The sequence below is a fragment of the Gadus chalcogrammus genome, chromosome 8 (genome assembly GCF_026213295.1).
Source record: "Gadus chalcogrammus isolate NIFS_2021 chromosome 8, NIFS_Gcha_1.0, whole genome shotgun sequence".
NCBI classification, from domain to species: Eukaryota; Metazoa; Chordata; class Actinopteri; order Gadiformes; family Gadidae; genus Gadus; species Gadus chalcogrammus.
Window position 1 is genome coordinate 22,039,636 of NC_079419.1, and position 27,724 is coordinate 22,067,359.

The 27,724-nt window shown below is 42.1% G+C and overlaps 2 protein-coding genes across 3 annotated transcripts; one reads left to right on the forward strand and one right to left on the reverse strand.

The window, feature by feature from the left end:
* The first annotated feature begins 363 nt into the window (after nucleotides 1-363).
* On the forward strand, nucleotides 364-11,308 carry cnpy1 (canopy FGF signaling regulator 1). Of its 2 annotated transcripts, XM_056596963.1 has the most exons (7): nucleotides 364-573; nucleotides 999-1,057; nucleotides 1,174-1,276; nucleotides 1,525-1,640; nucleotides 6,854-7,066; nucleotides 7,839-7,935; nucleotides 8,151-11,308. In XM_056596963.1, exons 3-7 carry the CDS (start codon nucleotides 1,183-1,185, stop codon nucleotides 8,189-8,191), a joined length of 561 nt encoding a protein of 186 aa, XP_056452938.1. In that variant the 5' UTR covers nucleotides 364-573; nucleotides 999-1,057; nucleotides 1,174-1,182; the 3' UTR covers nucleotides 8,192-11,308. The 2 variants fall into 2 exon arrangements, with proteins under 2 accessions (XP_056452938.1, XP_056452939.1); XM_056596964.1 differs by lacking the exon at nucleotides 999-1,057 and having other exon boundaries at nucleotides 370-573; nucleotides 8,151-11,307.
* A 3,403-nt stretch (nucleotides 11,309-14,711) lies between these two features.
* On the reverse strand, nucleotides 14,712-17,797 carry LOC130388273 (homeobox protein engrailed-1-B-like). The gene is made up of 2 exons (XM_056597703.1): nucleotides 17,035-17,797; nucleotides 14,712-15,204 (listed from the first exon to the last, which is right to left on the reverse strand). The coding sequence occupies exons 1-2, from the start codon at nucleotides 17,591-17,593 to the stop codon at nucleotides 14,885-14,887; spliced, it is 879 nt and encodes a 292-aa protein (XP_056453678.1). The 5' UTR covers nucleotides 17,594-17,797; the 3' UTR covers nucleotides 14,712-14,884.
* Nucleotides 17,798-27,724: the final 9,927 nt, after the last annotated feature.

A 27,724-nucleotide genomic window follows, 5' to 3' on the forward strand; every position in this document is an offset into this window, starting at 1 on the left:
AATCATGAAAATATATTATATAATATGGATAATGTCATTAATAATGTGTATATTGTCGACATGAAACTTGTATGACTGCAAACTGGTATGCTGCTTAATGGCTGATCGATACAGTATATGTTTCTTTATGTATTACTTTTATGAAGAGTTTGAAACTAAGATTAGGCATACACTTTTACTTTGACCAGCATAAAAAATCATTAAAAACACGTTTTGTGAATTTCCGTTGAGGTCTGACAACCCTGTGAACTAAATCGAGTCATTTGGATTGGATACTCGTTTCTTAAACAAACCACCTGATTGGCTGCTGGTGGTGGGTGGGTCAGTGCTTATTGGTCGCTGCTGTCAGGACGTGGCGACGCCGCAGGCGAGCACGTAGCAACCACGCCACTGAGTGACTGAGTATATGTATTATAGATAATATAGACATATATAAGAAGCGCTTACTCTGCGTTGTCATCATTTATGAAATATATCACCCAACGAAGTGGAGTCATTTATATATCCTTGTAGTTTCATCTGGAACAAACTGTAATTTTCGTCTTCCAAACTTTTGCTCCAACCCCTCTCCAGGTAAGGGGATTCCCGCACCTCACCTTACCTTACCTCTCCTTACCATACCTTACCTTGTACTTTACATGTATCAGAACACTGGTTCGGTTAGTACTTTAACATATTACATATTATACTAGTTATAGTCGTTGGTGATGGCGATGGTGAAAGGAGTTAAAATTCACTGAGGAGCCTCTGATGAAAACTGAAGAGTTTCTGGTGGCATGTATTGGAGTAGAGAGAAACTCTTGAATGAAAGGTTTCTGGTGGCATGTGTTAGAGAAGAGAGAAACTCTTGAATGAAAGGTTTCTGGTGGCATGTGTTGGAGAAGAGAGAAACTCTTGAATGAAGGGTTTCTGGTGGCATGTGTTGGAGAAGCAGGTTGGCAGGTGGTGAGGTTGCAGGTTAATACACAGCACTAACTAGTATTATTACTCTGTGACAGAACGCGGATTTACACCATATCATTCACCACCAGCACTCATTTCACTACACATTCCTTCAGTAAGTCATGACATTTATTTTAATATGATTTCATTTATTTTTTATTGTGATGTATTTGGGGTTATAACACTATTAATAGCACTGGTTCTATTGTGCCTCTTTTCTCCCCATACTAGTTCCCCAACATGTCCTTATGGATTATTCAGATCGCTGTAGTCATGCTATCGCTCCTAATCAGTCGTAGCCATCAGAAGAAAGACCCCGTGCTTTACTGTTCAGGTAAGACCGAGACTTTAATATCTGTTTTTTTAACGATTGGGAATGAGGTCCTTCTCCGATTCAGCCTGTGAGGTTGAAGCTGTCAGTATAGCAAATTGTACTTTTTTAACTGATGAAATATAATTTTTTTATGAATTTCCAGATTTGGTTTGCTGTGCAGGTTTGATTTAACTTAATCAAGTAAATAAGCAAAGCTAGTGAGTGAATTGAATCTGGTGTTGCTTTGGTGTGTTTGGTTGTGTTTGCAGCGTGCAGAGCGATCGTCGATGAGCTCAGCTACTCCATCAGCCAGGTGGACCCCAAGAAGACCATCAACGTGGGAAGCTTCCGCCTGAACGCCGACGGGACGCTGCAGGACAAGAAGGTAGGCTGCTATTAGGACGTCTACGTTTCTGGAAACACTCAAAACACTTAAATGACAAACATTGTGCTAATGTGCTCGTAGAGCTGATAATATAAACAGGGTCATATTATTGTCCTACCACGACACTTATTGTGTGTCATACTTGGTTATAGTACTTAGTTGTGTGTAGCATCTTATCCTAGCTATCTTTGTTGTATTCGGGGAGTGGATTAACCTAGCGATTGTTAGTGATTGGCACTTGGTTCTAATGACATCCTTACTGAACGGATATATCATTGTTTCTCCTTCTTCTGACAAATTTACTTATTGTAGGTCGCGTTGGACCAAAGTGTCTGCTAAATGCCCTGAATGTTAATGTAAATAGGCTGTAAGCATCCAGGGCGACTGCGTGGCTCTTGTACTAAGACAAAGAACGGGCGGTTGGCTGTCTGCTCCCCGGGGACACTGTCTGTGGATCCAGGTTCTTCCTACAGACCTAATGAGGTCACCTCCCAGTGGAGGGTGGACAATGGCAGCCACCCGGGAGCAGGTTATCATGAGGTGTTGGTTCCACTATTGATACTTCGCAGCTCAGATTACAGTTTAGTGGCACTGATCGCTTCAGGAGACCATCGCCTTCAATTGAGAAATTTATTAGGGAATGTACAACTGGGTATCAGTGGAACATTCTATTCATTACATTGTGCAGTGAAGTTTAAAAGCACCATTTTTTTCTCATCAACAAATCTACCAATACCAATACCACTCAGTCCCGACTCCAACCATTCACTACCCACACCTTACCTCAACCTCTGACCCTAGACTGACCGTCTTGGTTGATATCCCCACCTACCCCTATCCTCCCCCAACAACTCCCTACTCACCCTAAACCTGACATTCCTCACCCTCCATACCTCTCCCTACTCACCCTGACGGCCCTCACCCTCCATACCTCTCCCTCCTCACCCTGACCCTGACGTCCCTCACCCTCCATACCTCTCCCTACTCACCCTGACGGCCCTCACCCTCCATACCTCTCCCTCCTCACCCTGACCCTGACGTCCCTCACCCTCCATACCTCTCCCTCCTCACCCTGACGGCCCTCACCCTCCATACCTCTCCCTCCTCACCCTGACCCTGACGTCCCTCACCCTCCATACCTCTCCCTCCTCACCCTGACCCTGACGTCCCTCACCCTCCATACCTCTCCCTCCTCACCCTGACGTCCCTCACCCTCCATACCTCTCCCTCCTCACCCTGACGGCCCTCACCCTCCATACCTCTCCCTCCTCACCCTGACGGCCCTCACCCTCCATACCTCTCCCTCCTCACCCTGACGGCCCTCACCCTCCATACCTCTCCCTCCTCACCCTGACGTCCCTCACCCTCCATACCTCTCCCTCCTCACCCTGACGGCCCTCACCCTCCATACCTCTCCCTCCTCACCCTGACGGCCCTCACCCTCCATACCTCTCCCTCCTCACCCTGACCCTGACGTCCCTCAGCCTTCTCACCCTGACGGCCCTCACCCTCCATACCTCTCCCTCCTCACCCTGACCCTGACGTCCCTCACCCTCCATACCTCTCCCTCCTCACCCTGACGTCCCTCACCCTCCATACCTCTCCCTCCTCACCCTGACGGCCCTCACCCTCCATACCTCTCCCTCCTCACCCTGACGTCCCTCACCCTCCATACCTCTCCCTCCTCACCCTGACGGCCCTCTACCTAACACGCGGACCTTGCCCCCCTGTCCTAGAGGGCCACGTTGTGGTTTGGTGGTCCCCGTCGGGCGGGGTGGTCATATCTCAGGACCTTCCCCCCCTGTCCTACGGGCCACGTTGTGGTTTGGAGGTCCCCTTCGGGCCCTAGAGCAGGGTGGTCATATCTCAGGACCTTCCTCTCTCTTTTCGGCAGAAGCAAAGCGGACATAAACTTATGGTTTGCCCCAAAAAAAAACACGTCCGCCTAGTCAATCTCGGAGAAGAAGAATATATATGTCATCCGTGGGTCACTAGAAAAATCGAACATATTAACTCAGATTACTTGCATTGCACAACACAAACACAAGGATCCAAACATTATGCAGGCTGCTTGATTTCAGGAATAGCAGCATCTATATGAATCACAATGGGAGATCTAAAATGTTGCCTTTACTAACAAAGAAAACATCATATATCATCATATATACAATTTACATTTACTTCACTAGAATTGTTATCAAAGTGCATTTCCATGCCAAAACTTAAAATATTGCTTTATCCAATGAGAACATTATGATTGTCAACAATTTTGTTTTGGCAGACAGAATCTTGACATATTGTTGTTTCTTCTAACGTTCATAAGGGTAGTTTTGGACGATACCAACGACCTATTCTATCGTTTAGGTTGGAGATCACATTGTTGTTGTTTGTTTTAAATACTTGAAAGCTACATGCCACTGTTGTTGTATTTTTGGTACATTCAAATGTTTTTAACAAAGGTGTGTATGTTGAAGTTCATGGGATTATTGTCTGGCCCTAGATTTTTATCGTGGTATTGAGAATTGCTCAATTTAACTGGTATTGGCATCGATTTAATAAGTTCCTGTCCTCTGGTACGTGGTTGAACACGGGGTGGGTCACATGCTGTGTCCTTAGCTTGGCACTTTAAAACACCACAGTCCGCTACGGCTCCAAGCATTCTGGCTTGTTGATGAAACCCTGAAGCGAGACCCCTCCGTGGCAAACCGCCGCGAGGCCGGCGCAGGGCCCCTCCCCCACCTGGATTGACGCGGTGCTTTGAGTGGGTTGTGCACAGTGTCCAAATGGATTTCAAGGGAACACGTTGACGCGACGATCAGTGGGACTAGGCAATCAAATGAAACGGCTATGAAACAGCTACACTGTCTCCCCACAGCCTCCAGGCTCACTCTGCGGCTGATAACACTAGCGGTCCGAAGAGACCGCCGCAGCGATAGCAGCACATATGAGACCCTCTCTGTGTTAGAGAAAACAGGATTCAAGAACATTTGTGCTTACAAACACGACCTTACAAACCCATTACTTCCAGCATACATATATATATATATATATATATAGATATATAGATAGATAGATAGATAGATAGATAGATAGATAGATAGATAGATAGATAGATAGATTATCTATCTCTCAAATATACTCAGTTGTGTCAGTCAAATGGCTATTTGCTTGCTCTTTTTACTGGCTGGTTGTCTTTTCACAGCGGTCTGATCCCTTCCGCTGCGGTCCAGTAAACCTAGCCTCCACCTTTTGCATTGTTTGGTCAATCATCTGCTGCTCCCAAAAAAAGGGACTCGCACAGGAGAAGGCAAACCTTGATCCCTGTGCCCTTTGTGGCTTCACCCCTTTCAGCCAGGTTGACCCAGCCCGATTCAGAGAGGGTGGAATGTCACAGCTTAGATGCCATCATGGCCGAGGATTTGCTGGTTTGTATTCTCTTCTCTTTGCCCTCCTAACAGTAGGACTTCCTGGGGGCATGGGTTTTGTCATTGCTGACAAAAGTTAAACCTGCCTGGCACCACAATGAAACGTTTAAGTCCTCCTAAGACATTGAACTTAGGTGGAGGGACCACATGCTAATCTTACAGAATGGGGGGGAAGTCCCGCATTGCAAATGCGACGGTGCATGAAAACATACAGATGAAGTTATTCTTTGGGACACATCTTAAACAGGTGGAGGGGTATGATTGTTCAATATTTTATTTGTTTATCATAAATGTTTCACTGATCGCCTTGTCTGTATTGTCCTTGGACTCAAATCCAAACTGTGCAATAAACAAAAAATGCCAATATTGGTTAACTTTTGAAATGAATCATGAAGCCTCTGGTGATAATATTATTGGTTTTGTCATTATTAATAATAAATTGTTTTTCACCATTCCACATTGCCTCGACAATTCCACTGGAAGGCTCAGTTTAATGGGGATTCAATAGGGGAGCATCTTTAGGAAAGGCCAGTCACCTCCAACCCCCCCCTCTCCAATTCATCAAAGCACACTTTGAATGGCAGCTTCCTTTAAGAGGCTGCCGAATGGCAATAGATGAGTTTAATTACTGACAGCATGGGATGATGATTATTGGACCAACGCCCAGTGATTCATGATGGTCAATTTGGTGTGTGTGTCTCAATAATTGCATTCATTTAAGCATTAATTTTATGTTAAAATCTCTTATCACCACAAGCTTAGCAATATGCTGGCTGTAGAAGCCACCCACACTTAGTAATTAAAAAGGACTTCAGTGATTGGCAGATTACTACTGGCATCAATGTCAAACTGTATTCTGAACCCTATCGTCTTTAGCCAATGTGACCCCACGTTTCTCCACCTTTGTCTTCAACCTTTGGCCCCTTGCTGTACCACACTCTTGTTGTTTCACATTGACTTCCGGCTCAATACACGTTGGCCTTGTCAAGCTCAGAGGAGGCCTTGTCAAGCTGAGAGGCGAGTAAGTGGAGGAAAGTAGGTATGAAAGAGATAGAGGCAAACGTAAGGGAAATCCTCAGCCATCCCATACCCATGCAGCCTATGACCAGAAAAGTCTATGGAAATGGAAGGTTTCCCCTGTGATCGGTAGAGGACATCACCGGGGGAGGGGGGAGGGCTGAGAGCGGGGCTCTGGGGGGTTAGTGTTAACCCTGCACTTGACGTTTTTTTATAGTAGACGGAAAAAGAGAAGCCTTGTGTTGTAGTTCAGGAAATAAGGATTCCTCCCATGTTGCCCTACCCAAGAGAGGGTTAAAGATGGCTCTGGCCACCAGCCGGGCTCCTTTCACTGCTCCTCAACCTCTGGTCCTCTGGTCCCCCCCCCACCCCTCACTTCCAGCAGCACCGGGCTTTTTCACCCACTCCGTTTCACCCACCCGTTCCACAGAGGGAGGCAGAGCAGGGCAGCACCTGTCTGGACGCGTGTCTAGACCCCGCTGCTGTTGCTGATTATTACCTGATTAAAAATCTGACTCTTTATGAGAAAGGGAAAGGATAAATATTTTTATTTATTTACTTTTCCTTTCAAGGATTACGAGGGCAGTATTGAAAACACAGCGGAAATAAGGGGTCATAAACTTTGACCCTGGCGGGTCATCTGTTTAAACATTATAACTGCCTGATTGGACATTTTTTAAATCGTTCAACATTTTGACATTCAACATTTCATGTTTAGGGGCTCTTTTTTCCGTTATGTGATACAATCTATTTAATGATGTACTTTTTTAGGTTCCTTTGGCACGGTCTGAGACTTATCTGAGTGAGCTTCTGGAGGAAGTTTGCAGCAGCATGAGTGACTATGCCCTCTATGTAGACCCCGACACTCAAGAGAAACGTTATAAGAGGTTTGCTCCCAGAGACAATGGAGGCACGGAGAGCTTCCCAGACATTCAAAACTTCAAGTTTGATGGAATGGATTCCTCCAGTGCCTTGAAATTTGCGGTGAGTCAAAAGAAGATTTATATCTTTACCAAGAAGTAATTAAATCGATTAAATTCCTTTCCAGCTTGGAAGCCACAATCTGCCCATTTATTCAGATTCCAAAAAGAAATGGCTTATCAATGTGGGATTTGAAAACAGTTCCTCATGGCAGATATTAACTGTTGCATATTTATATAATAGACTATATAATAATAAATGTACTCAACAATATCTCTCTCTCTCTATATATATATATATATATATATATATATATATATATATATATATATCTCTCTCTCTATATATCTCTCTTACTCTGAGAGAGAGAGAGAGAGAGAGAGAGAGATATATATATATATATATATATATATATATATTCTATAGACTATACTTCGCCCTGATAATCAGGCAGATTTAAGTTCTTTAAAGAACCTTTTTGGCCTGGCTTGTGTGTAATGCATTTTAAAAGTCGTGTGATAGATGCCATAGGTATGCACAGCCATGGTGCCATGATGCCTAAAGCCGGATTTCTGCTACCTCTTGCTTTGGACGTTGTCAGACCAAAGAGTTGATATCCTAACTTTCACAAGCGAATGGGAAGAATTTACGGTACTTAGTGAAAATATCAGTTTGCTAGGTGCCGTTGCTGCACCAGCCAACCGCCCCGTGACAAGATGGCTGGGTGGCGGCTGCGGTATAGGGAAAGAAAAGACTGCCGCGTTCAGAAGACCAACTAAAAACACTGAAGGCCTAGGTGTGCATGGCTGACCCCTTTCTCTCCTCTCACATGCAGTGTGAAACCATTTTAGAAGACCTAGATGAAGATATCATCTCGCTCTTCAGCCAGAACACACAACATGTTGCTGATGAGTTATGTTCCGGCGTGTCAGGTACAGTACTAGGACATATTGGACCATCGGTGTGTAAATACCAGTCCCCGTTCACTCCCCTTCAGAGATATCAGAATAATGCATTTTTTCCCCCCTTGTTCTACATAGAGCTATAATCATTCTACCTGGCCCTTCAATTTACATGTAATCGAAATGTCAAATGTAGCAACCCAATTCAATTTTCTAATAAACATCTTCTTTGTCTTAAATTTCAGACTACTGTAAAGACGCCAAACACACAAATGAGGAGTTATAGTTACTCTATCATTTTTATATACATAATGTATGAAGATGAGACCAGGATATTCATAATTTATCAAATAATTGTTTGGGAGGGGGAAATCTCATTTGGACAAAATTATTTGTTATTTTAATCATTTTAAATGAATGACGTTCCGCTTTGCCTCTGTTCATACTATTTGAAACACACTCTATACACGGTCATATCTATAATGCAATTACGATAGCCCTCACATTGAATAAAATCAAAATGTACTCATCACGTATTAAAATAACCATCATAGTGAATAAAGAAAAGGCTCATAATGCTAATTCTAATGCATACGTTTTTTGCTAAATATTGTCATGTATAAACCATGACAACTTAATTGTATAACCAGTATTTTGATCTAGTTTTTGGATAGGCTTCCTTTGACATGTTGTGTATTGTGTAAACATAACTTGAGGCCTTCTCAGAAAAGCTTTTCCTGGCTCGACTGTAGGCTGTAATGCTGTATTATTAGATTTGTAATACAATAGTAATAAAGAAAGATTTTGCTCATGCTTAATCCTCCACAATGACCAACTTTGTTGGCCTAGTAAATGGTATTTGGAAAAAAATTAGACCAAGGAAACTTTGAACTACATCATGCTCAGTTCAGTTTATATATGGGTACAATTAAGTATTGCCCAGTGTGTTATATATATTGGTTATATTTCATATCCAGTGTTGACAACTCTTTAATAAATTCCTTGGGTGTATATTTTGAAAGGGAACTTGAAATTGCTCCCAGAGCTATATCTTCGTGTGTTCTTAAGTAAAAGTAAGAAGAGCACTGTATTGCAAAGGATAGATTTAGGGTTAAGGTTAACGTTTCCACAAGTACCACATACTTGTTTTCATCCAAGGGAGTATCCTATAATGTTGGATGTTTGGGATGTTGCATTGCAATAAAATAACAGCCTTTTCGCTGGCCACCATCCATTCTTCCATCTTCTTTACTCGTTCTATGGAAACTTGTGGGAACCCTTGCAGCTAGACCATGAATGGGCTGCCATTCTATTGCAAGGGCACAGACGCAGATTGCAAGGGCACAGACGCAGATTTCCCGACTCATGCAAACATAGGGAGAACATGCAAACTGCATGCACACAGGACCCCCCTTCTCATGGGTCCTACATTATCTTCACTTATGGCAATATGGCCAATACTGATGTGGGCCTCTGAGTGAGAATATTAATAAGGCATATGCAAACTATTTTTGCATAAGTAATGCTTAATATTTAATGTGGGATTTTAGGAGAACTTAGAGTTGTATCGCCACAATTAAAGGCCCTTTAACTATGACTCTGATGAAACAATTTCCACATTTCACACACTTCTGTTAAGACAGAAATGTTAAATGAAGTAGAACTATTATAACAGGCATTACTTTTGGAGTTAAGTTGAAGCGATGTGATGGCAGCAACTTGTTCCCCAGGATGACAAGTGTTATTGCTGCCATTAATGCTGGAGCGCCAGAGACATGAAGCTCTGACAGTACGCACTGCTGAAGACACTTCCCACCCAGCCACTGTTTCTAGAATGCTTTTGTCACGTCTCGAGACCCCTTCCCTTCCTTACCATCAATCAATCGCAGAAAAAATGGAGAAGGGTGCAACTACTGGAATATTCTGAATAAAACATTAATATTTACAATATTGGTAGTAGCAGTAGTATACTGGCTTTGGATCAAAACCACTTACCATCCTCATTGCATACTTTATTATTTATTTTAATGTATAATTTAAATATTCTACTCTGATGAGAAAATAGACATCCATGCCACCGCTCAATGTTTTTGAAGGCAAACTCAAGTCATCCTAAACCCTGGGGATAAAAGACTAAAAAGTCTCAAGGTTTTGATGATTAAGGATAATATAAAGTCTGACAATGTTCAACCAAGCCATTGAAAAGGCTATATTATTTATTTTGCCTCTTGAGAAGCGGGGACAGTCGTTGTTTGGGGCAACACTTGAGTGAATACGGTTTCCCTTTTAATCAGAGAATAATGTGTCAGCAGCAGCAGGATCCAGCCCCAGCTTGGCCCATTGTGTTGCCAGCCGTCGCAACGACTCATGCACCCCAAGCTGATACCCCTGACAGATCAAGGGTTACCAAGGTGGATGGTTGACTACTAGGGGACAGGCAACAGTCATGCCAGCTAAACATTCATTTCCTGTTGCAGGATCTCTAAGCTATGGAGGGGTACTGGCTGAGTTCCTCCTGTCCATTTAGATCACAGATATGATATACTGTATGAAGCTGTGTGTTGCTCCAAATGGGGTTGAAGTAAGTTTTAATTACTAATTATTAAAAAAGTTGATTTCATGACTTCAAATGAAATAATACCTACTATTTTCTGTATTTCAATGTACTTTAAGATGGAGGAGCAAAAGAGTTGGGCATTCTAAATGTGTCAAAGATATATGAATCCTCACAAAGTGAATTCAAAAAATATCTTTGGAGGTGTGTGTGCTTGGTTTACCCTAATATTATTCTAACTTCTATCTTCCCACCCTATACTTTTATACCGTAAAGTTTTGCCACTGAGCTGTGGCATTAACTTGTATTCTAACAAGATTAAAATATATTTGTCCTGGAGATTAGCATAGTTAAGCCTCCCCTCTCCTTGCCTTTGGGGCCGGCTGCAGCAGGCTTTGATCAGTGTTGCGGAGCGAGGGCCAGGCTTGGGCGCAGCCATCCAGGGTCCTGGTGTGAAATCAGCCTGATGTCATCCCCCATTCTCCACCTCCACCAAGCCTTTAGCAGCCGTAATTATATTTCCGCCACAAAGGGCCCCCGTCCCCTCATTCCATATTCCAAGTTTGACTAGGAAACGTTTTGGAGAACTATGGCTAAATTACCCAGTGGGGGGAGAGGAGGACAGGATGGGTCCTCTTTTGTCTGCCACAGACACATGGAAACTTCTAGATAGCACTTGGATGTACTTTCTTTTCTCTGCCCTCGGCCTCTGCCTTTTCTGCACGGTTTATTTTCACGACATGGGGATTGAGATAAATAAACCCATGTATATTAACTTATTTGTGTTTTGTTTGTTTTGCAAGGACACAGTCACAACTGTTCAGTGAAATACAAAGAAACCATACAAAAGCATTCGTCTGGTAAATGGCCATCAACATTTTGGAGTGGAGGGTTAGGGTATGGGGTAGCTCAGGCTGTTACACAAAGTGTAGGGGTGTGGGGTTGGCATAGGGTAGCCAGTTTCCATGGAACACTGGACCATAAATATATGATCCTTTGCTTGACAAAGTAAAAATGTATTTCCAATTTGCCAGCAGTTCATTATATGAGGCCACTTACATTTCATTAAGTCTGGTGTTATTCTTGTTTAATACCTTCAAACATTACTGATCTCACTATTAAAGGTCCACATTAGGCACAACACTATTGCAGTGTATACTATTTTGTGATACCATTTTCCAATTGTAATGATTTCAAATGAAATTAAGTAAGTTATGAGTATACTAAATAGACCAAAAATAACCCTATACATTTATGTGGTAAGTATTAAATTTATTCAGGCTGAAAGGCGTGTTTTTCTTTGTCTTTTTTTAAAGCCATTGTGGCATGAGAACCGTCACCTGCTGCTTTTGGTGTGTACAGTTAGTTTGACCATGGTCCAGGACTTCTGGCTATTACCCCTATCCACCACCATTACCCCACATATCTGGAACGCTTATTCAAAATATTCCTTTACCAATAGAGAAAGGTAAAGCCACACAAGCCACTATTTGTATTCACCCTTTTCTTTCCAGCGGAGCCGAGCTGTCATTGTCAGGACAAGGTGCAGCAGATCGTTCAGTCAGAGACTGTTGCCTGTTTACTTCCACATACAAGTGATCACAAGAAAGAAAATGCAGATGAGGGCTCCTGGAGTCATTCCACAGAAAGCTGAGGTCAATGCTGCTGTCTCTGTGTCCATTGCTGAAGCAGCCAATAGGAAGATCCACACAGATAACTCCCAGGCCTTTCTTTCACTCTCACTATTTCACTACTTTGCATTCTACTTTTTTCCATATTTTCATGTATCCCCTTCTTCCTTGATTATGCACTGTTACCCTGAGTGTCTGAGCTGATGTGGTCCGAAAGCTTTTCTGGTGTATGGATGGTTTTAGATGGATTTTAAGCGGCAACTGGGATTTTTAGATAAATTGTTTCTTTTTTTGTTGCAAATGGGTATGTCATTTGCAGTTAATTTAGTCAGTTGTGCAAGTTCTTGGGTCTTTGCAAGGAAAGGTTGTTTTTTTTCAAAAAGTCTGTTTCAGTTGTTAGCTTTTATTTATTTATGTATATGTTCTTGTACTCAATTTATGTTATTTGGAATTATAATTTAAATATCTTTGTATATATTATTTATTTTGGTAGTGCCTACTTCCATCTGTCTTAAATTATATAAAAAAGTTTAAATGATAATAAACAAGAAATATCTTTAAGTATGAACGATTTATCTAATTAAAAGTTAAGATAATAATTTGCTTAATAAAACGTTCGAATATCCTATTCTTACTTAATTTGAATAATACAAATAGGCTACATAGGGAATCTTAATTAGCAACACTTTAAAACGCAACTAAATCTTTTTAATTATGTTGATTACGTTTTTCGAGTAGGCCTATGGTATTTTAAATAAACGTTGTAGGACTGCATATTTCAAAAAGGCCTATAGTTGTATGAGCGATTAGGCCTAGAGCCTTGCAAAATAAATATCACTCATGTACAGTAATGAATGTAAGGACTAGGCTAGGCCTGCTAACTCCCTTAAACAAGACTAAGATCTGCACCGCGAATAGCTTCCCCTAACGATTCAGACATTTTAAGGCATAGCCTATAGACAACAGATAGCCTAACTTATAACATTTTCCCCAAAAAAATCTAAAATATTTGACTGCCTACTTTTTTCCCATCGGCGTTGTTAAAGGAACGTCTAGCCTATTGTTTAGGATAAATGGCAATGCATGGAAGACTTGAAAATTGGCAAAAGGTCTAATAGTCTTTATATGTTGCTAAATGCCAACGGTCTTAGATAATTTAATGAAGCATTTTATGAAGCATTCAAATACAACCGTCTTCACACATATTTCTGGCCAATTTTACTTCAAATGCTTTACGCAATCGCTTATCCTATGTGTGCCTATATTGGCTCTTGGGCCCCACACTGCAAACATTCACTTGTGTCTAAAGCCCTAGTTATTACTCGGACCCGCGCAGCGCTGATTCGGGCTCCTGGCTACACGTCACGTGCTATAAGAGATTCCCATATGCTAGATATTGAATTATAGGCCTTATTTATATTACTTATTATATTACTTTTAAGATATTTGGATTGGGACTCGATTATTTTGGGACGGTTGTATTTGCAAGTTAATTCGGAGGCTATTACAGTGTTAAGCCTATGTAAATACTAATATTGCATAATATATAGCCTAAAATAATTATACATTTTATTATACGGTCATATTGACGGTCATATTAAGAGGTTCGGTTAACCAAAAATATCGGCATACAAATGTTGTTGAATAAGAGCGAGGACCAGCTACCCGCCCGATCCCGGGGCCTAGTGGACCCGAGCCCAGCGGTTATCAGCGGCTGGTTCCCGGGGTCTGGTCGACCCGGGCCCGCCACTGATCCGCGGCTGGTTCCTGGGGCCTGGTGAACCCGGCCCCGGCGGTGATCAGGGGCTGGTTCCCGGGGCCTCGCGGACCCGGGCCCGGCGGACTGACGGTGATCAGGATGGTTATTCTGCACTGCTTGTGACTTTGAGAAATAAACTGCGACTGCTTAGATCGCTCTGTTGAAGACAGATACATCCCCAATTAAAAGGGACGCCGGTTTCGTAGGTCTAGTGACAATTGGGCAACAATAAATATCTATTTGAACGATGTTAAATGTTATGTTGGGCCAAAAATAGACACAAATATTGGGTTGGCGAATAATTATCCCTTGGTGGATTCGATTCGCTAAACAGATTCAAACACAAAGTTTATCTCAATCCTAATTGTACAGACACATTAGGCTATGTGACACAATGCGTAGAACATTTTAATTGAGATTTAAAATGCATCACATTGGCGCAAATTCGCGCCCGAACTTAAATCTTATGAAGGGAGGTTTTCCCTTACAGCTTACAACCACCGTCAGCAGAAGACTAACACCCTCCGTAGAAGACTAACACCGTCAGTAGAAGACTAACACCGTCAGCAGAAGACCACCACCGTCAGTATAACACCGTCAGCAGAAGACCACCACCGTCAGTATAACACCGTCAGTAGAAGACCACCACCGTCAGTATAACACCGTCAGTAGGAGACCGACAGTAGAAGACCACCCCCGTCAGTAAAGAGTCTATCTAGACACCACCGACTAGGGGACGCAGACAGTAGAGTTACAATAGGCTGTTGACCGCACGGTTCCAATGCGCAGCAGAAACGGACGTCTTTGGGTTTTAGCATATCAGTTCAGTATTAGAAACATTCACACCTGGCAGTGTTGTTTAACGGATTATAAACAAAAACTACAGGCTACATGTTTGCAACAAAATAGGCCTACATGTCCCACTAAAAACAGCGGAACGCTTACTATAGGGCCTACTTAAATATCAATGCTGGTATTTTGATACAATGATCCTTTGAACAGGTTGCATGGTGTGGAGGTGTCCCTGTAGTCCCGCTAGTCGCTGTCCGACTTGTCCTCCCTGGAGGCCGAGGCGTGGTTATAAAGTCCCTGCGCCATCAGCTGAGCGCCCAGCGAGTTCTTATTCCCGGAGGCCTTCTTTATTTTTGCCCTTTTGTTTTGAAACCAGATTTTAATCTGGGATTCGTTCAGTCCAAGTTCTCCGGCCAGACTCTGCCTCCTCTGCTCGGTCAGGTATCTGTTGGTCTGGAACTCCGTCTTCAGCCTCTGCAGCTGCTCTGCCGTGAAGGCCGTCCTGGGCCGCTTGTCGTCCTTGCTCGGCGTCGCCGTGTTCTTTGGTTTCCGTGATCTGGGCCCTTGGGTCGTACCAAATAACATACAAATAACTTTAATGCTGGAGCTTTTTCACCCAATAATTTTACCAAATTGGACCATTTAACCACATTTGACCAAATCACAACCAATATGAACTCGGACAGAAACGTTGACGTTATAGGCATAGTACTCGTTTATTTGTAGTAAGCTATAGAACAGAAGGAGCACACACTTTGAAGTTACTTTAACCAAGCCTAACATTGTAGCGCCATGCCTAATGCGAAAGGGCCTTTTATCCAGGACCACTTTTAAAGACCTTTAAAATAAGGACTATTGTGTGGAGGAGTGTGGGGGATGTGGTGTTGGCGGGAGGGATGGGGGTTTTCCGCTTATTCCTCTCCTTAGAAACTAAACTCACGTTTCATAAGCAAAAATAGAAACCTTGTGCTCACGCAAGATGAAAGAAATTAATGGAATTCCGTGTTAGATTTATTTTTTTGCTTTCTACGTTAACATGAGTGGCCTAAGCACGTAATTAATTGTTCTGTTAATATTTGTGAATTAATAAAAGAATCACAAATATCTTTGTGAATTATCTGTTTTGCAAGAGCCATAGTTTTCGGTTTTATATTTATATTTTTCAGATTAGCTTAATTTCCACAGTGCTTTGATGCTCTTGTTGATGGTGAGGAACTCCTCGAGGGAGATCCATTGTGAGCTTTTCCTTCAACTTGAAGATGGAAGCTGAACGGTCGAGGCTTCTTCTGAGTTTGGGATGGATGGTCCAACCGTTCAATAGCAAACCCAAAGTGTGGCTACTATGATCATTTCATTGATTAGGCCTAAACGCGTTTCAAGCTGTCAGTTGTCCATTATAATACCCTTAAACTACCGTTGGTCTTATCTTGCGTGTGCGATCATAAATAGTCCCAGTATGACAATAGGAGCCTCTTCTGAAGGGCTAACATAGTCTGTTCATTTAAATGAGCTATGCTATGTAGCCAATGTCTTCCGTGTAGCCCAGGGCACATAGGTCCACTTCATGGGCCTAGGTCAATAGCTATTGATTGTTTTTTTTTAAAACAGACATATAAACAGGAAATGTGAGATTTTATTTCGATCACTCGACAACTTTTTAGTATTATTTATAATTTGTCTTTTTCCTTATAGCTCATTTTAGCCCCGTTCCCATTGTTAAAAATATGCTAATTAAACATTAACAAAGAGCAGTGAGGAACAATGGCGTTAAACTTGATTTTAGTTCAACGTCCAACTCAAACATCTCGTTCTCCAAAACCCAAGGCGTCCTGCTTCAAATGTGGAAACCATTTGAAACTTTACATTAAGCGGAAGATTCCGGAAAACACCTTCGAATAACTCGGAGATTAACACTTATTAAAACTAAAAAACACTTAGGCCTATTACAACTATCATAGATAAGTGATAGGCCTAGTTCATTTTCGGCCAAGGTATTGAAACCATTTGAGTTTATTATTATTGTGTGGATTAACGAATAGTTCTTATTATAACCTGATAGCCTAATGGCTGTTGTCTTTCTATCGAACGAATTTTCAAGTAGGCCTCGGAAAATACGATGGAATAAAATGTGGAAACATATATATTTTAAGGTTATAATTTATAGTCCACTTAGGCCTTCTAACGTGATATTGTTACGGCACGATTTGGAACGTTAACATGAACAAATAGGCCTAATATAGGTATCGGCCTGTGCAATGATGTGTTAACAATGAACAACAGGCATGAATATTGCGGCCGAATCAAACTCTTAACTTCTTAGTCCTGCTACGTAATAACATGTTTTTCTCCATAGTCCTCCTAAACTAAACCAAAGCAGCAGATACTAGACGTACCTGATGAAGGACGATCTGAGTATCGGGTACAATAAACCCAGGCGGGCCACAGCATTGGTTTGGACGAGGACACGGAGCCGGCCTGGGAGCTGCTGTCGGAGTCCGAGCTGGGGCTGTGGTCTTCGCGGTCTCCCGGGGCGTCCCGGGGCGCGCAGTCCGAGCTGGGGCTGTGGTCTTGGCTGTGGTCCCCACTGTCCCCCGGGGCCAGGTCCAGAGGCGCGCCGACCGCTCTCTGGTCGCCTTTGTCGGGGCACGAGTTCCCCGAACATTGTCTCCCATCCTTACTCCCTCGGTCAGGTTGCTGTAGGGTGCCACTTTTCGACCCCTTTCCACTGAGATGTTCCTGTCTTAGTACTCCAATTCTATTTCCCTCTGTGTTGAAAGTCCAACATTTCCTTCTACGTCCAAATTCGGGTCTCAATATGTTGTCTATGTAGAAGTTGGTGATCGTGAAGGGCGGCTGGTGGCCAGGTGCCTGGCGGAGAGGCCGTAGGTCTCCGTCTGACTCCTCTTCACACTCTTCATGGCGCTCTAGGTTGCGAACATCATTTTCTTCCATAGCTGTTCAGACTCTTAATAAAGGTTCGCTTTCCCCACCTTTCAGATTACTTCTCCAAAGTTGTTAATCCAATGATGCTGCCCTTCTGTTGATTTAGGCTTTGTCTTTATTCACACGTTGTCATAAAACGAATAAAACCAAATGGTTCATTCATGCTTTCTAAAGATACAAAATCATTTTTAAATGAAACCCATCAACGCGGTGTGGATCTTAAGTATAAAACAAAAGTCTCAGCGCTTCATCGAATCCAAAGCTGCTGCTTGGAGCTGAGCTCTTAAACTACCATGGATAAAGAAGCGCTCAAAGATTTTTACTATGGAATTTCGTTCTCATTTCTGATAGGCTCAAAGGTTTCTCTATGACGTCGTACTACGGTCTTTAAGACACGTGCCTTTGACCAATAGCCGTTGCTGATAGTGGCTCGTGACGCCGCTGGAGCGCATCCAGGAAGTGATTATATAGGATGAAAATCACAAAACCTCTTGATTCCGTCATGATGCCAACAAAATATCTAACTCACTTACTATATAAACATGTTTATATATGTGTAGTTATATATCTAAATATTTATATAGTGATTATTTTTCTCGGTTTTATTTCCCTTAATATCCACTCTTGAATGTGGGTAATAATATCTAGGCCTACTTATCGTTGTAACTTATAGGCCTTAAATAGTAGGCTAATTAAGGTCAAACTGACCTGACCCCCGGTGGATCTAACTGAAGAAGACCCGGGTTCAGCAACTGGTCTCTCCGATTATTAAAACCTTAAATTGTATTCAATGGCATATCAAATGAATTTGGACTTCACTTTTTAATTTTCTCGCAAATAGTTTGGTCATTGTTTTCTAATAGGCCTTCACTGTTTTTTAATACGCGAATTTAAATAGTTTATAACTTTTGGTATATGAAACTATATTGTCGCCATATTTGTAGATTTCATAAACAGCAGACACAATTTGAATCAACAAGCATAGACCCACACAACAAGCAGCATAGTCTAAATACTCTGCATGTCAATTATAAAATAATGACAATTAACGCTTTCAATAATAAAATCTAGATTTGGTTTTTAACAAATAGATTATGTTGCAGGCCCAATGCAACTTAATGTTATGTTGTTATTTTCCAAACCATAATATTATGCACTCTGAAGCACAGTCCTATAGACTGTCTATTCATCATTTCAATCAAAATGAAAGGCATGTAGTAGTGCTAATTGATTCATTGCCATACTGTTTTTTTTTATCCAGCCCTGCACTTTGAATTATGTACACGCTGTATAGTTTTATATTATCATTATATTGAAGAGTAGACTATTGTCAAATTGTTAGAAGCCGAGTCATGTATCTGGACCCGGGGCCAAAGTGAAGGTGATTCTCCTCCAGGCTGAATTCTGACCGGGAGGAGACGGGATTGGGTCTCTTTAGCTATTCCAAATGGACCCTCTCTAAATCGGAGGCTTGAAATCGGAGCGACAGGCTGCAGTAGTTCTGGTTCTGAGCAGCTGTCACTAATGTTTTGCCAGTTTGCTCCGAAATGATGCTAAACGAAATAGAGGGCGACTGAACAAAATGAGCCCCACTAATTGTTGGCCTGATACTGTCTGGGTGAATTCATTTAAATAGGACACTTTCACGATAGCGGTCAAGGACATCAGTGTATTTAACAGCCTTGTTCTAAGTCTCAATGTGGGGCTATTGCCTCCGATGATAGGCTGAATAAAACAGCCTCTTCCTCATTAGCTTTTTTACACCTTGACCTTTTTTATCAACCAAATGTTTTCAAGTATCCTTTCCTTCCGAGCGGGATTGACAATCCAAGTCTCCGGAGGGCGTCTTGGTTCACAGATGTTTGCCAATGAATGGCGCATAGCAGCCTGGAGACGGTGTGGGGGTCACCGGGGCCCTCCAGCTTCCGGAGGGCCCCTGGAGAAGAAAGAGCGAAGGGGCCGAACCGTGAGGGGTCCAGTGCACGGAGCTGGAGGTTAGAGGACACATCCTCTTCCTCTGCCATTGTGGACACTTTGGACAACTGGAATATTTACTGCCTTTGGGGGAAGTGACAACGAATTCTGTTGAAATTAAGAATATTTAATCACGACCAGAAATCAGTTGCCTTTTTATTTTTTCAATAAGGAAAAATAATCGACACTAAATAGTAACATTTCTGTGTTCCTAAATTGGGATATTTCTCAATTTCCAATTGTAACCAATAATCCAGACTTTATTTATTAAAATTAGGGCTAAATGTTAAAAAATAAATCCAAGATCGTCGTATTATCCCCGTGATTTTCTATTCGTATTATGTTCTGTGACCAAATATTTTTCCTTTGATCGTGAATAAGACCACGATCAAACGAACTTTTGGAATCCGCTTCTTCTCCGATATCTCTGTCGTTGATATGAGCGTAAAGCCACGCTGACGCTCACTGGAGAACTGTGCTGTCTGCCTGTCCTGCTCTTTGTTGACTGGATAAATGTTAAATAACTGATTACTGTATTGCTCTTTGTTAACTGGATAACATTTATATAACTGTATACTGTCCTGCTCTTTGTTGCTTTGCGCCTTTACGCATGGACGCATATTGGCGCCAAAGAAAACATTGAGTCTTTGTTTGCAGACTGGTAAAGAGTTTGTGGGTTCTTATGGGCCATGATGATCAGCTCCGAGACAACATATGTTAAAGAAAAGAAAGAAACGGAACTTAATCAACCAACTAAACAGTTGAACACTCTCCTGTGTTATCAGGTCAGTTTAAATTAGTTAACTCTATGTTTAAAATGTAACAAATGTCGTCTGCCTTCTCTCCCTTCTATCCATTACCTCACATTAGTCAGTATTCTTACCAGCATCTCTGTCCCAATAACACAAAGGGATTCATTTATCCAAACCGAAATAGTTTAATGTGCCCTAATTAATTGCAATTTCCTTCTCCATCTCCCAATCTCTCTTAATTGTATCTTTCTGATTGAATATGGATGTAAGTATTACCATCAAACCCCAAGGGAAAAGTTTTCGCTTGTACAGTTTGAAATTATTTTTTTCCACACTATAGAGAATAGAGGTCATTATATTTCCCCTGATAAACCCTTTAATGTAGACTATTTTGCACTAGACACTTTAAGACTTCAGTCTTCACACCAGCCAATTTCAAACCCATTATTCTTAATACACAATCGCTGTGGTACAGAGATGTTGAATACCAACAATATAGAACACAGTGATTAAGTAGTCAATTTGTTTACACATTTAAGAAGCCCCCCCCCCCCCCCCCCCCCACCATTTTGCATGTCCCTGATAGTTACATTACAATAAAGAGCTGAAATCATGCAAAACTATCGCCCTGTGTGTACCAACCGCATCAATACAGCTGATCCCAAACATCCCAAGGCCAGCTCCTATAGCTTTTTGGACTACTGTCAATCAGAATTCAACAGTTAATCTCCAACCTTTGTTGAATTCAACATTATTGATGGTTCAGTTATCCCTTCTGTTGAAAATACCGCTCTGTAAGTTCTTTGCTGCCAGTGTCCTTGATACACATGGTATGCTCATACAATACAGAGCTGCACTAAGTTTACTTTCATGTCTTCTAAGATTCTGACTTCCTTGAAGTATTTTAAAGGGGAAAATAAATGTAATCAGCAAACAGAATTCAAATTTGTAGGCCCTAATATAGATCCATAAAATATACAATTGTGTCTATGAATGTTGGCAGATTAAAGACAATTTATTATGCAGCTAGTATATATAGCTTTAGTGTTAAGTATTATTAAGTTATCATTTCAATGTGCAAAAAATCAATTAAATAACTAAAACATTGAAAATGTGCATAAAGGCATGTTAAGTATTTCTTTGACAAAATCATAAATATAGCCTTGTAAGTAGTTTTACCCTTTGCAACAGCTTTAACCTTTTAATCATCTAGATTCCCTTCAGGAGTTTATGGTAATGAAGGGACACTATTAAAGTAAATGAATCAGAATCAGAATCACTTTTATTACATCTTATTGTACAGTACACAAGAGTAAAAATCTTAGGCTTGGTTCCTCAACATTCACATAGCAGCAACAGTAAAAGATAAAATAAATAAGAATAAGAAACCATATGAAAAGGAACGAAGTAAAAAAAAAAATATATATATATAAAATAAGTATAAAAATAAATAAGTAAGTAGCAGCATCAATAATACTAAAAAGTAATGAGGTGTAATAAAGTGTGAAGTGTAGTGCGTTCAAGTGTTAGTGATAGCAGCCACAGGTAGGGTTATTGTGCAATAGACAAATGCTGGACAAATACAATAGATAGAAGTCTGTTGTTGTGGTGTGCGTGTGGATGGTTGGGGGGTAGTGTGTTTTTCCAGGAGTCTGACTGCTTGGGGGAAAAAACTGCTTGTGATCCTCTGGGTTTTGGCCCTTAGGCTTTGGTACCGCCTCCCTGACGGCAGTAGCTCAAACAGTTTCTGGTTGGGGTGGCTGGGGTCCCCAATGATTCGGAGGGCCTTCCTGACACACCGGGCCTGGATGGAGGGAAGCTCACATCCGCTGATCCTCTCAGCTGTCCGCACTACCCTTTGCAGCATTTTGCGGCTTTGGGCAGTGCAGTTCCCGTGCCAGGCAGTGATGCATCCAGTCAATATGCTCTCCGTTGTGCCTCTGAAGAAGGCCCCCAGGATCTTGGGCCCCACGCTAAACTTTTTCAGACGCCTAAGGTGAAATAGGCGCCGCTGTGCTTTTTTCACCACCTGGTTGGTGTGCCCAGGAACTTAATGCTGTGTACCCTCTCCACAGCAGACCCATTGATGGAGATGGGGTGTTGAATCTGTCTCTTCCTTCTGAAGTCCACTACGAGCTCCTTGGTTTTATCGGTGTTGAGAATGAGGTTGTTGTCCTGGCTGTACTGAGCCAGACAGTCGACTTTGCTCCTATAGGCCGTCTCATCACCATCAGTGATCAGGCCCATCACTGTCGTGTCATCGGCGAACTTGATCACTGCATTGGATCCGTGTGTAGCCACGCAGTCGTGGGTGTATAGGGAGTAGAGGAGGGGGCTTAGGACACAGCCCTGGGGGGCTCCTGTGCTGATGGTCAGAGGGGCGGAGATCTTAGAACACATCTTCACCACCTATTTTCGATCCGTCAGGAAGTCAAGGATCAATGCATAGGCTGGGATCAATGTCCCTGAGCTTCCTGTCAAGTCTGGAGGGGACTATTGTGTTGAATGCCGAACTATAATCCACAAACAGCATCCTCACATAGGTGTTCCTCTTGTCGAGGTGGGCGAGGGCTAAGTGGAGTGCTGTGGCAATGGCGTCATCTGTCGATCTGTTCTACCGATAGGCAAATTGGTGGGGGTCCAGGGGTCAAATGAGTCAATAAAACATTGATATGTTTAACTTGTTTTCTTCTATGCAAATACTCAATATTGAGATAGAGATGGGTATTCAGACAGGATTAACATGTTCTGATAGCAGGGGATTGTCTATGTACCAGACGACCTAACACACATGCAAAGACTATTCCAGAGCATTACAAATATTTCATCCTGGTGATGACACCCCTTTGAACGCTGTTCAATAGGTGAAAGAAGATATGAGTGACACGAAGGGTGAGCGTGGACCAATGGCTAAAAAGGTGACAAAAAAGTACAAAGATAATAGATGGACGTCTCTAGGGACGATGAGATGTTCTCTGCCTCCAACCTCCGAGAATGACCCTCCTGTGAACATGTGACCCATCATGTTCAGACTGCGGCTATCCTTTGCCATATCCTCACAGATCAATGGACCATTCGTGTCTTGGGAGACCAGCACGCCCGTTGTTCTGGACCAACACATGCCAGATGGAGCAGCAGATAGCACACAGATACTGAACGTGGCACAGGGGGTGTGAGGTTACATCAATGTCAGTCTTTCTCAGCAGAACAGAATCCATCTAGTCAACCCTGCATCGCCCATGTAACAGCGACCCCTAGTGGCCTCTCCAAAATATTATTTCCATGGAAATCCCCCATGACCAACGCCCCAGATGTTTTAAGTCATTGCATAAAACTAGCATGGCTGAACAGTGACTGATCTGATCTGTTAAAAGGGCTCACAGTCTAACAGACTTAGCCCGTAAGCTCCACAGGGTTTCTCCTACATCGAGAAGGGTCCAGCTGCAGGCTAGGGCGTTTCCGTCATGACACAAGAACACCCATTAGGCGTTCCTGGTAGCATCCGACCAATCACAAAGTGTTTTCGAAAGGCATACTGGGTTTCGCAAGGCACACTGTGAAGCATACTCCCAAGGCATACTATGCTTTCATTCTTTAATGGCAATTTTAGCTCTCTCCAGGCATGAAAACGGGTCAGGGGTGAAAAAGGTGAGAAGGATATTATCCCTCTAGGGGGGTCCAATATAGGGTCTAAATATCTTGCAAAACGTGAATCTTATAGTGTGGCCAGTCTTCCGACAGTGTGACATGTTAAATCGTGGTGGAATATCTGAGATTCGTGTTGTCTGAACGGTACGCACCGCTGGGTGACGAGTGGAAGACAGACTACGGAGAAGAGCGTCGCTATATTGAAAACATCCGGGGCTGTAGCCCAGAAGAGTCCTTTTAAAACGGGGGTTTGGGGGTTTCTCCCCCGAGGAAATTTGAAAATCGGGCTGATGAACATGCAATTGTCACGTAGTTTGAGAAGTAAAGGAAAGACAAGTCGTCATGTCTGACTCACGTCGGGGCAGGCCTACTGAATAGGTTAATGTTTACGTTATGTATAGGAAAGTGCACCACATACAGCAGCCAAATTGAGACATTAGAAAAGCCTGTAGCCAAATAAACACTCATGCGCCTAGATGTCAAGTGGACCGGGTTGAATTCACTGCGGGTCTCCTGAATCAGTGCAAACTAGAGCAGCACTTAACAGCAATATCGACATGATGGGCTTTGCATAGAGAATCAAATTTGCAACATTTTGCAACTAATGATTCTAAATTTGCCCATTAATGTACAAGTCAGAATTTTGCGATTTTCACTGGCTACAATATTGCATCTGTCAGTTGTCAAATGTGCTGAACAAAATGTTAAACTTCAATTATTGTTCCTAGTCAACTTATATAGTGCATTTATTTAAGCTCTCAACAGCATAACCATACAGCTTCGCCACATCGTCGGGAAAACACGGCACACGCAAAGTACATCCATGGAATCAGCCGTTCAAAACCAGTCTGCATGAATCGTATGACAACTGGATGGCAGGGGATGCGGAATAGGTATGAAGGTATTATTGTAGCAAAAGTCTTTAGCACCTGTAACTGCAGAATTTGAATGCGTACACTAAAGTCACAGTAAATTTGAAGTCGTATATATTTATTTTGCATGTGTACTCTAAAGTCATAAATGTGTAACAGTACATTTGTAGTCGTAAAAAAAATATATATTTTTTTTATACCATTGTAAACACAAAATAGGGTCTACGAGTACGCTAATCTGTGTTACAGGTGCACAAATCCTTTTGCTACAATTATTGCAGCGCAGTTGGTGCAAAACACATTCGCACACCCGTGTTTTATAATCTGAGAACATGCCCAAAAGGTGTGCAGTCGTAAACCCAAATTTGAACAAATGCATCAGAAGTTGCACATCTGTGAACGCTATGTTAATTCAGCATTTTAATGAGCGAGCACAAAACCATTTTACAACTGCTCGAATCTGCTCCTGCAAGTCTCAGCTGTGGGTTTTTTTGCAGGTTGTTTTGCAACACCCCTAGGTGGTAAATGTGTAGCAAAAGTATTCGTATCCGTAGATGACAGAGCGTCCGTGAGCGGGACAAAATAGTCCCGCCCATAATTTCCTAATCCAATGAAAATCGCCGGCAGGGATGCATTTCTCAAATTACACTGGGACCCACTGCGTGCCAGTCATGGAGCTATAAAGATCGCAGCATACCCACCGCGGGATAGGCCTACGTTTCTTTCTGGAGAAGTGAAGAGGGCGTCCTACTGAACGGAGATGGGTATCCTACATTATGTTAAATGAAATGATTTAGTTCAAGTGAATTGAATTCCCTCCAAAGTATTTCATTAACATGCCGCAAATGTCCTTGAATGTATTTTAATGGTCGCCATAATAACATCAATTCAGAAATGCTAATGCAATACTTTGGGGAGAATTCACTTATTCATTTCATTTTACATAATGTAGGATACCCACCTCCGTTCAGTAGGACGCCCTCTTCACTTCTCCAGAAAGAAACTTACCCGCGCTGAGAATGCTGCGATCTTTATAGCTCCATGGCTGGCTAGCGATGGGTCCCAGTCAGGGACGGCTGGTATAAATGGGCTAACAGGGCTAAGCCCTCTTACAGTGAAAATAAAAAAAATATTATTAAAAACTTAGAACATATTGTTTTAAATGTTGGTAGAACCTAAAGGAGCAACAGCACCAAAAAGTGACCCAGGATATATATATCTTCGTTTTTTTTCCTGTGAATGGGCTAAATGTATTCAGCCCAAGCGCAGTAGCGTAAGCTTCCATTGACGTTTGATTGACATGTGCCCTGACACGCCCCCTTCATATGCTTCCCATTTGGGCTAAATTAGTTTAGCCCAAAGGCTGACCTAGCACAGTAGCTACAGTACAGTGACCTTCGACTAATCACAGCACAGTCAGTAGCGCAAGTGCAGTATGGCGGGCGTTAGCATGAAAATTAGTGAAGTGGATTATTTACTTTCTAATCGGTTTTCTTTAATGTCTTTGGAGGAAAAATTGGAAGTGAAAAGATTGGGGACACATCAACCAAACGATGTACAGATTTACTGTCAGGAGTGCGGTCAGAATATGGCCGGTAATAGTGCATTTGTAAGCGGGTCAACTACGTTTAGTATCGAAACATTTAAAAAGCTGTCTAAATAACCCAACATGACGTGACAAGTGTGTAGAGATAGTGGCCCCTCTCCAAGCTGCATTTCAGCGACAGGCAGTAACAATAAGGTTCTCTAAGGAATCGGAAATGATCTCATTTAATGTTGCATACAACATTGCCAAAGAGGAGTTGCCATTCTCAATTTAAATCCGAAATTATTCTCATGAAGAGAAATGGATTAAACATCAACCCGACGTATAGCAATGAGATGGCATGTGCACAATTCATTGCAGTAGGCCTAATGGGCGACACCTTAAAGCAAAAGACAGCTGCGGACGTCGGAAACGCCACATAGGCCTACATGTCCTTCATGATTGACGGCGACACAGACGTCTCTACCAAAGAGTGTGTGATCGTCTACAGCTGCATTTTGCGCAAAGGGAGACCAGTCAACATTTTAATTGTGTAATACTTTAAGCACAAAAAAAGTTTTATTTTCCTTAATGGTTTAGTTCGAAATGTTCAATTTCAGCTCAGTGAAGCACTTTAAACACCTTATTTTTCTTCTATTTATAATTGTGCTTCAAATAAAGACATGCCTTTCTCTACACCTTAATCTTGTTTAAAAATCATTCACATTATATGAAAGTTATGAACAGAGATATAAAGGTGACCTCATGGCGTCTGGAGCCCTGTGAAGTATTGATAAATGTAATGCATTCTTTAGCCCACCCACCCAAAATCACCACCAGCCGTCACTGTAATTTGAGAAATGCATCCCTGCCGGCGATTTTCATTGGAGTAGGAAATTATGGGCGGGACTATTTTGTCCCGCTCACGGACGCTCTGTCAGCTACGGATACGAATACTTTTGCTACACATTTACCACCTAGGGGTGTTGCAAAACAACCTGCAAAAAACCCCACAGCTAAGACTTGCAGGAGCAGATTCGAGCAGTTGTAAAATGGTTTTGTGCTCGCTCATTAAAATGCTGAATTAACATAGCGTTCACAGATGTGCAACTTCTGATGCATTTGTTCAAATTTGGGTTTACGAATGCACACCTTTTGGGCATGTTCTCAGATTATGAAACACGGGTGTGCGAATGTGTTTTGCACCAACTGCGCTGCAATAATTGTAGCAAAAGGATTTGTGCACCTGTAACACAGATTAGCGTACTCGTAGACCCTATTTTGTGTTTACAATGGTATAAAAAATATCTATATTTTTTTTACGACTACAAATGTACTGTTACACATTTGTGACTTTACAGTACACATG

Bases quoted from the DNA above. Each gene is read 5' to 3' on its own strand.
- cnpy1 (XM_056596963.1), top strand. From the start codon at position 1,183: ATGTCCTTATGGATTATTCAGATCGCTGTAGTCATGCTATCGCTCCTA. The intron at 1,277-1,524 runs GTAAGACCGAGA...TTGTGTTTGCAG, and splicing joins CCCCGTGCTTTACTGTTCAG to CGTGCAGAGCGATCGTCGAT. The intron at 1,641-6,853 runs GTAGGCTGCTAT...GTACTTTTTTAG, and splicing joins GGACGCTGCAGGACAAGAAG to GTTCCTTTGGCACGGTCTGA.
- LOC130388273 (XM_056597703.1), bottom strand. From the start codon at position 17,593: ATGGAAGAAAATGATGTTCGCAACCTAGAGCGCCATGAAGAGTGTGAA. The intron at 15,205-17,034 runs GTACGTCTAGTA...GTACGACCCAAG, and splicing joins CTCAGATCGTCCTTCATCAG to GGCCCAGATCACGGAAACCA.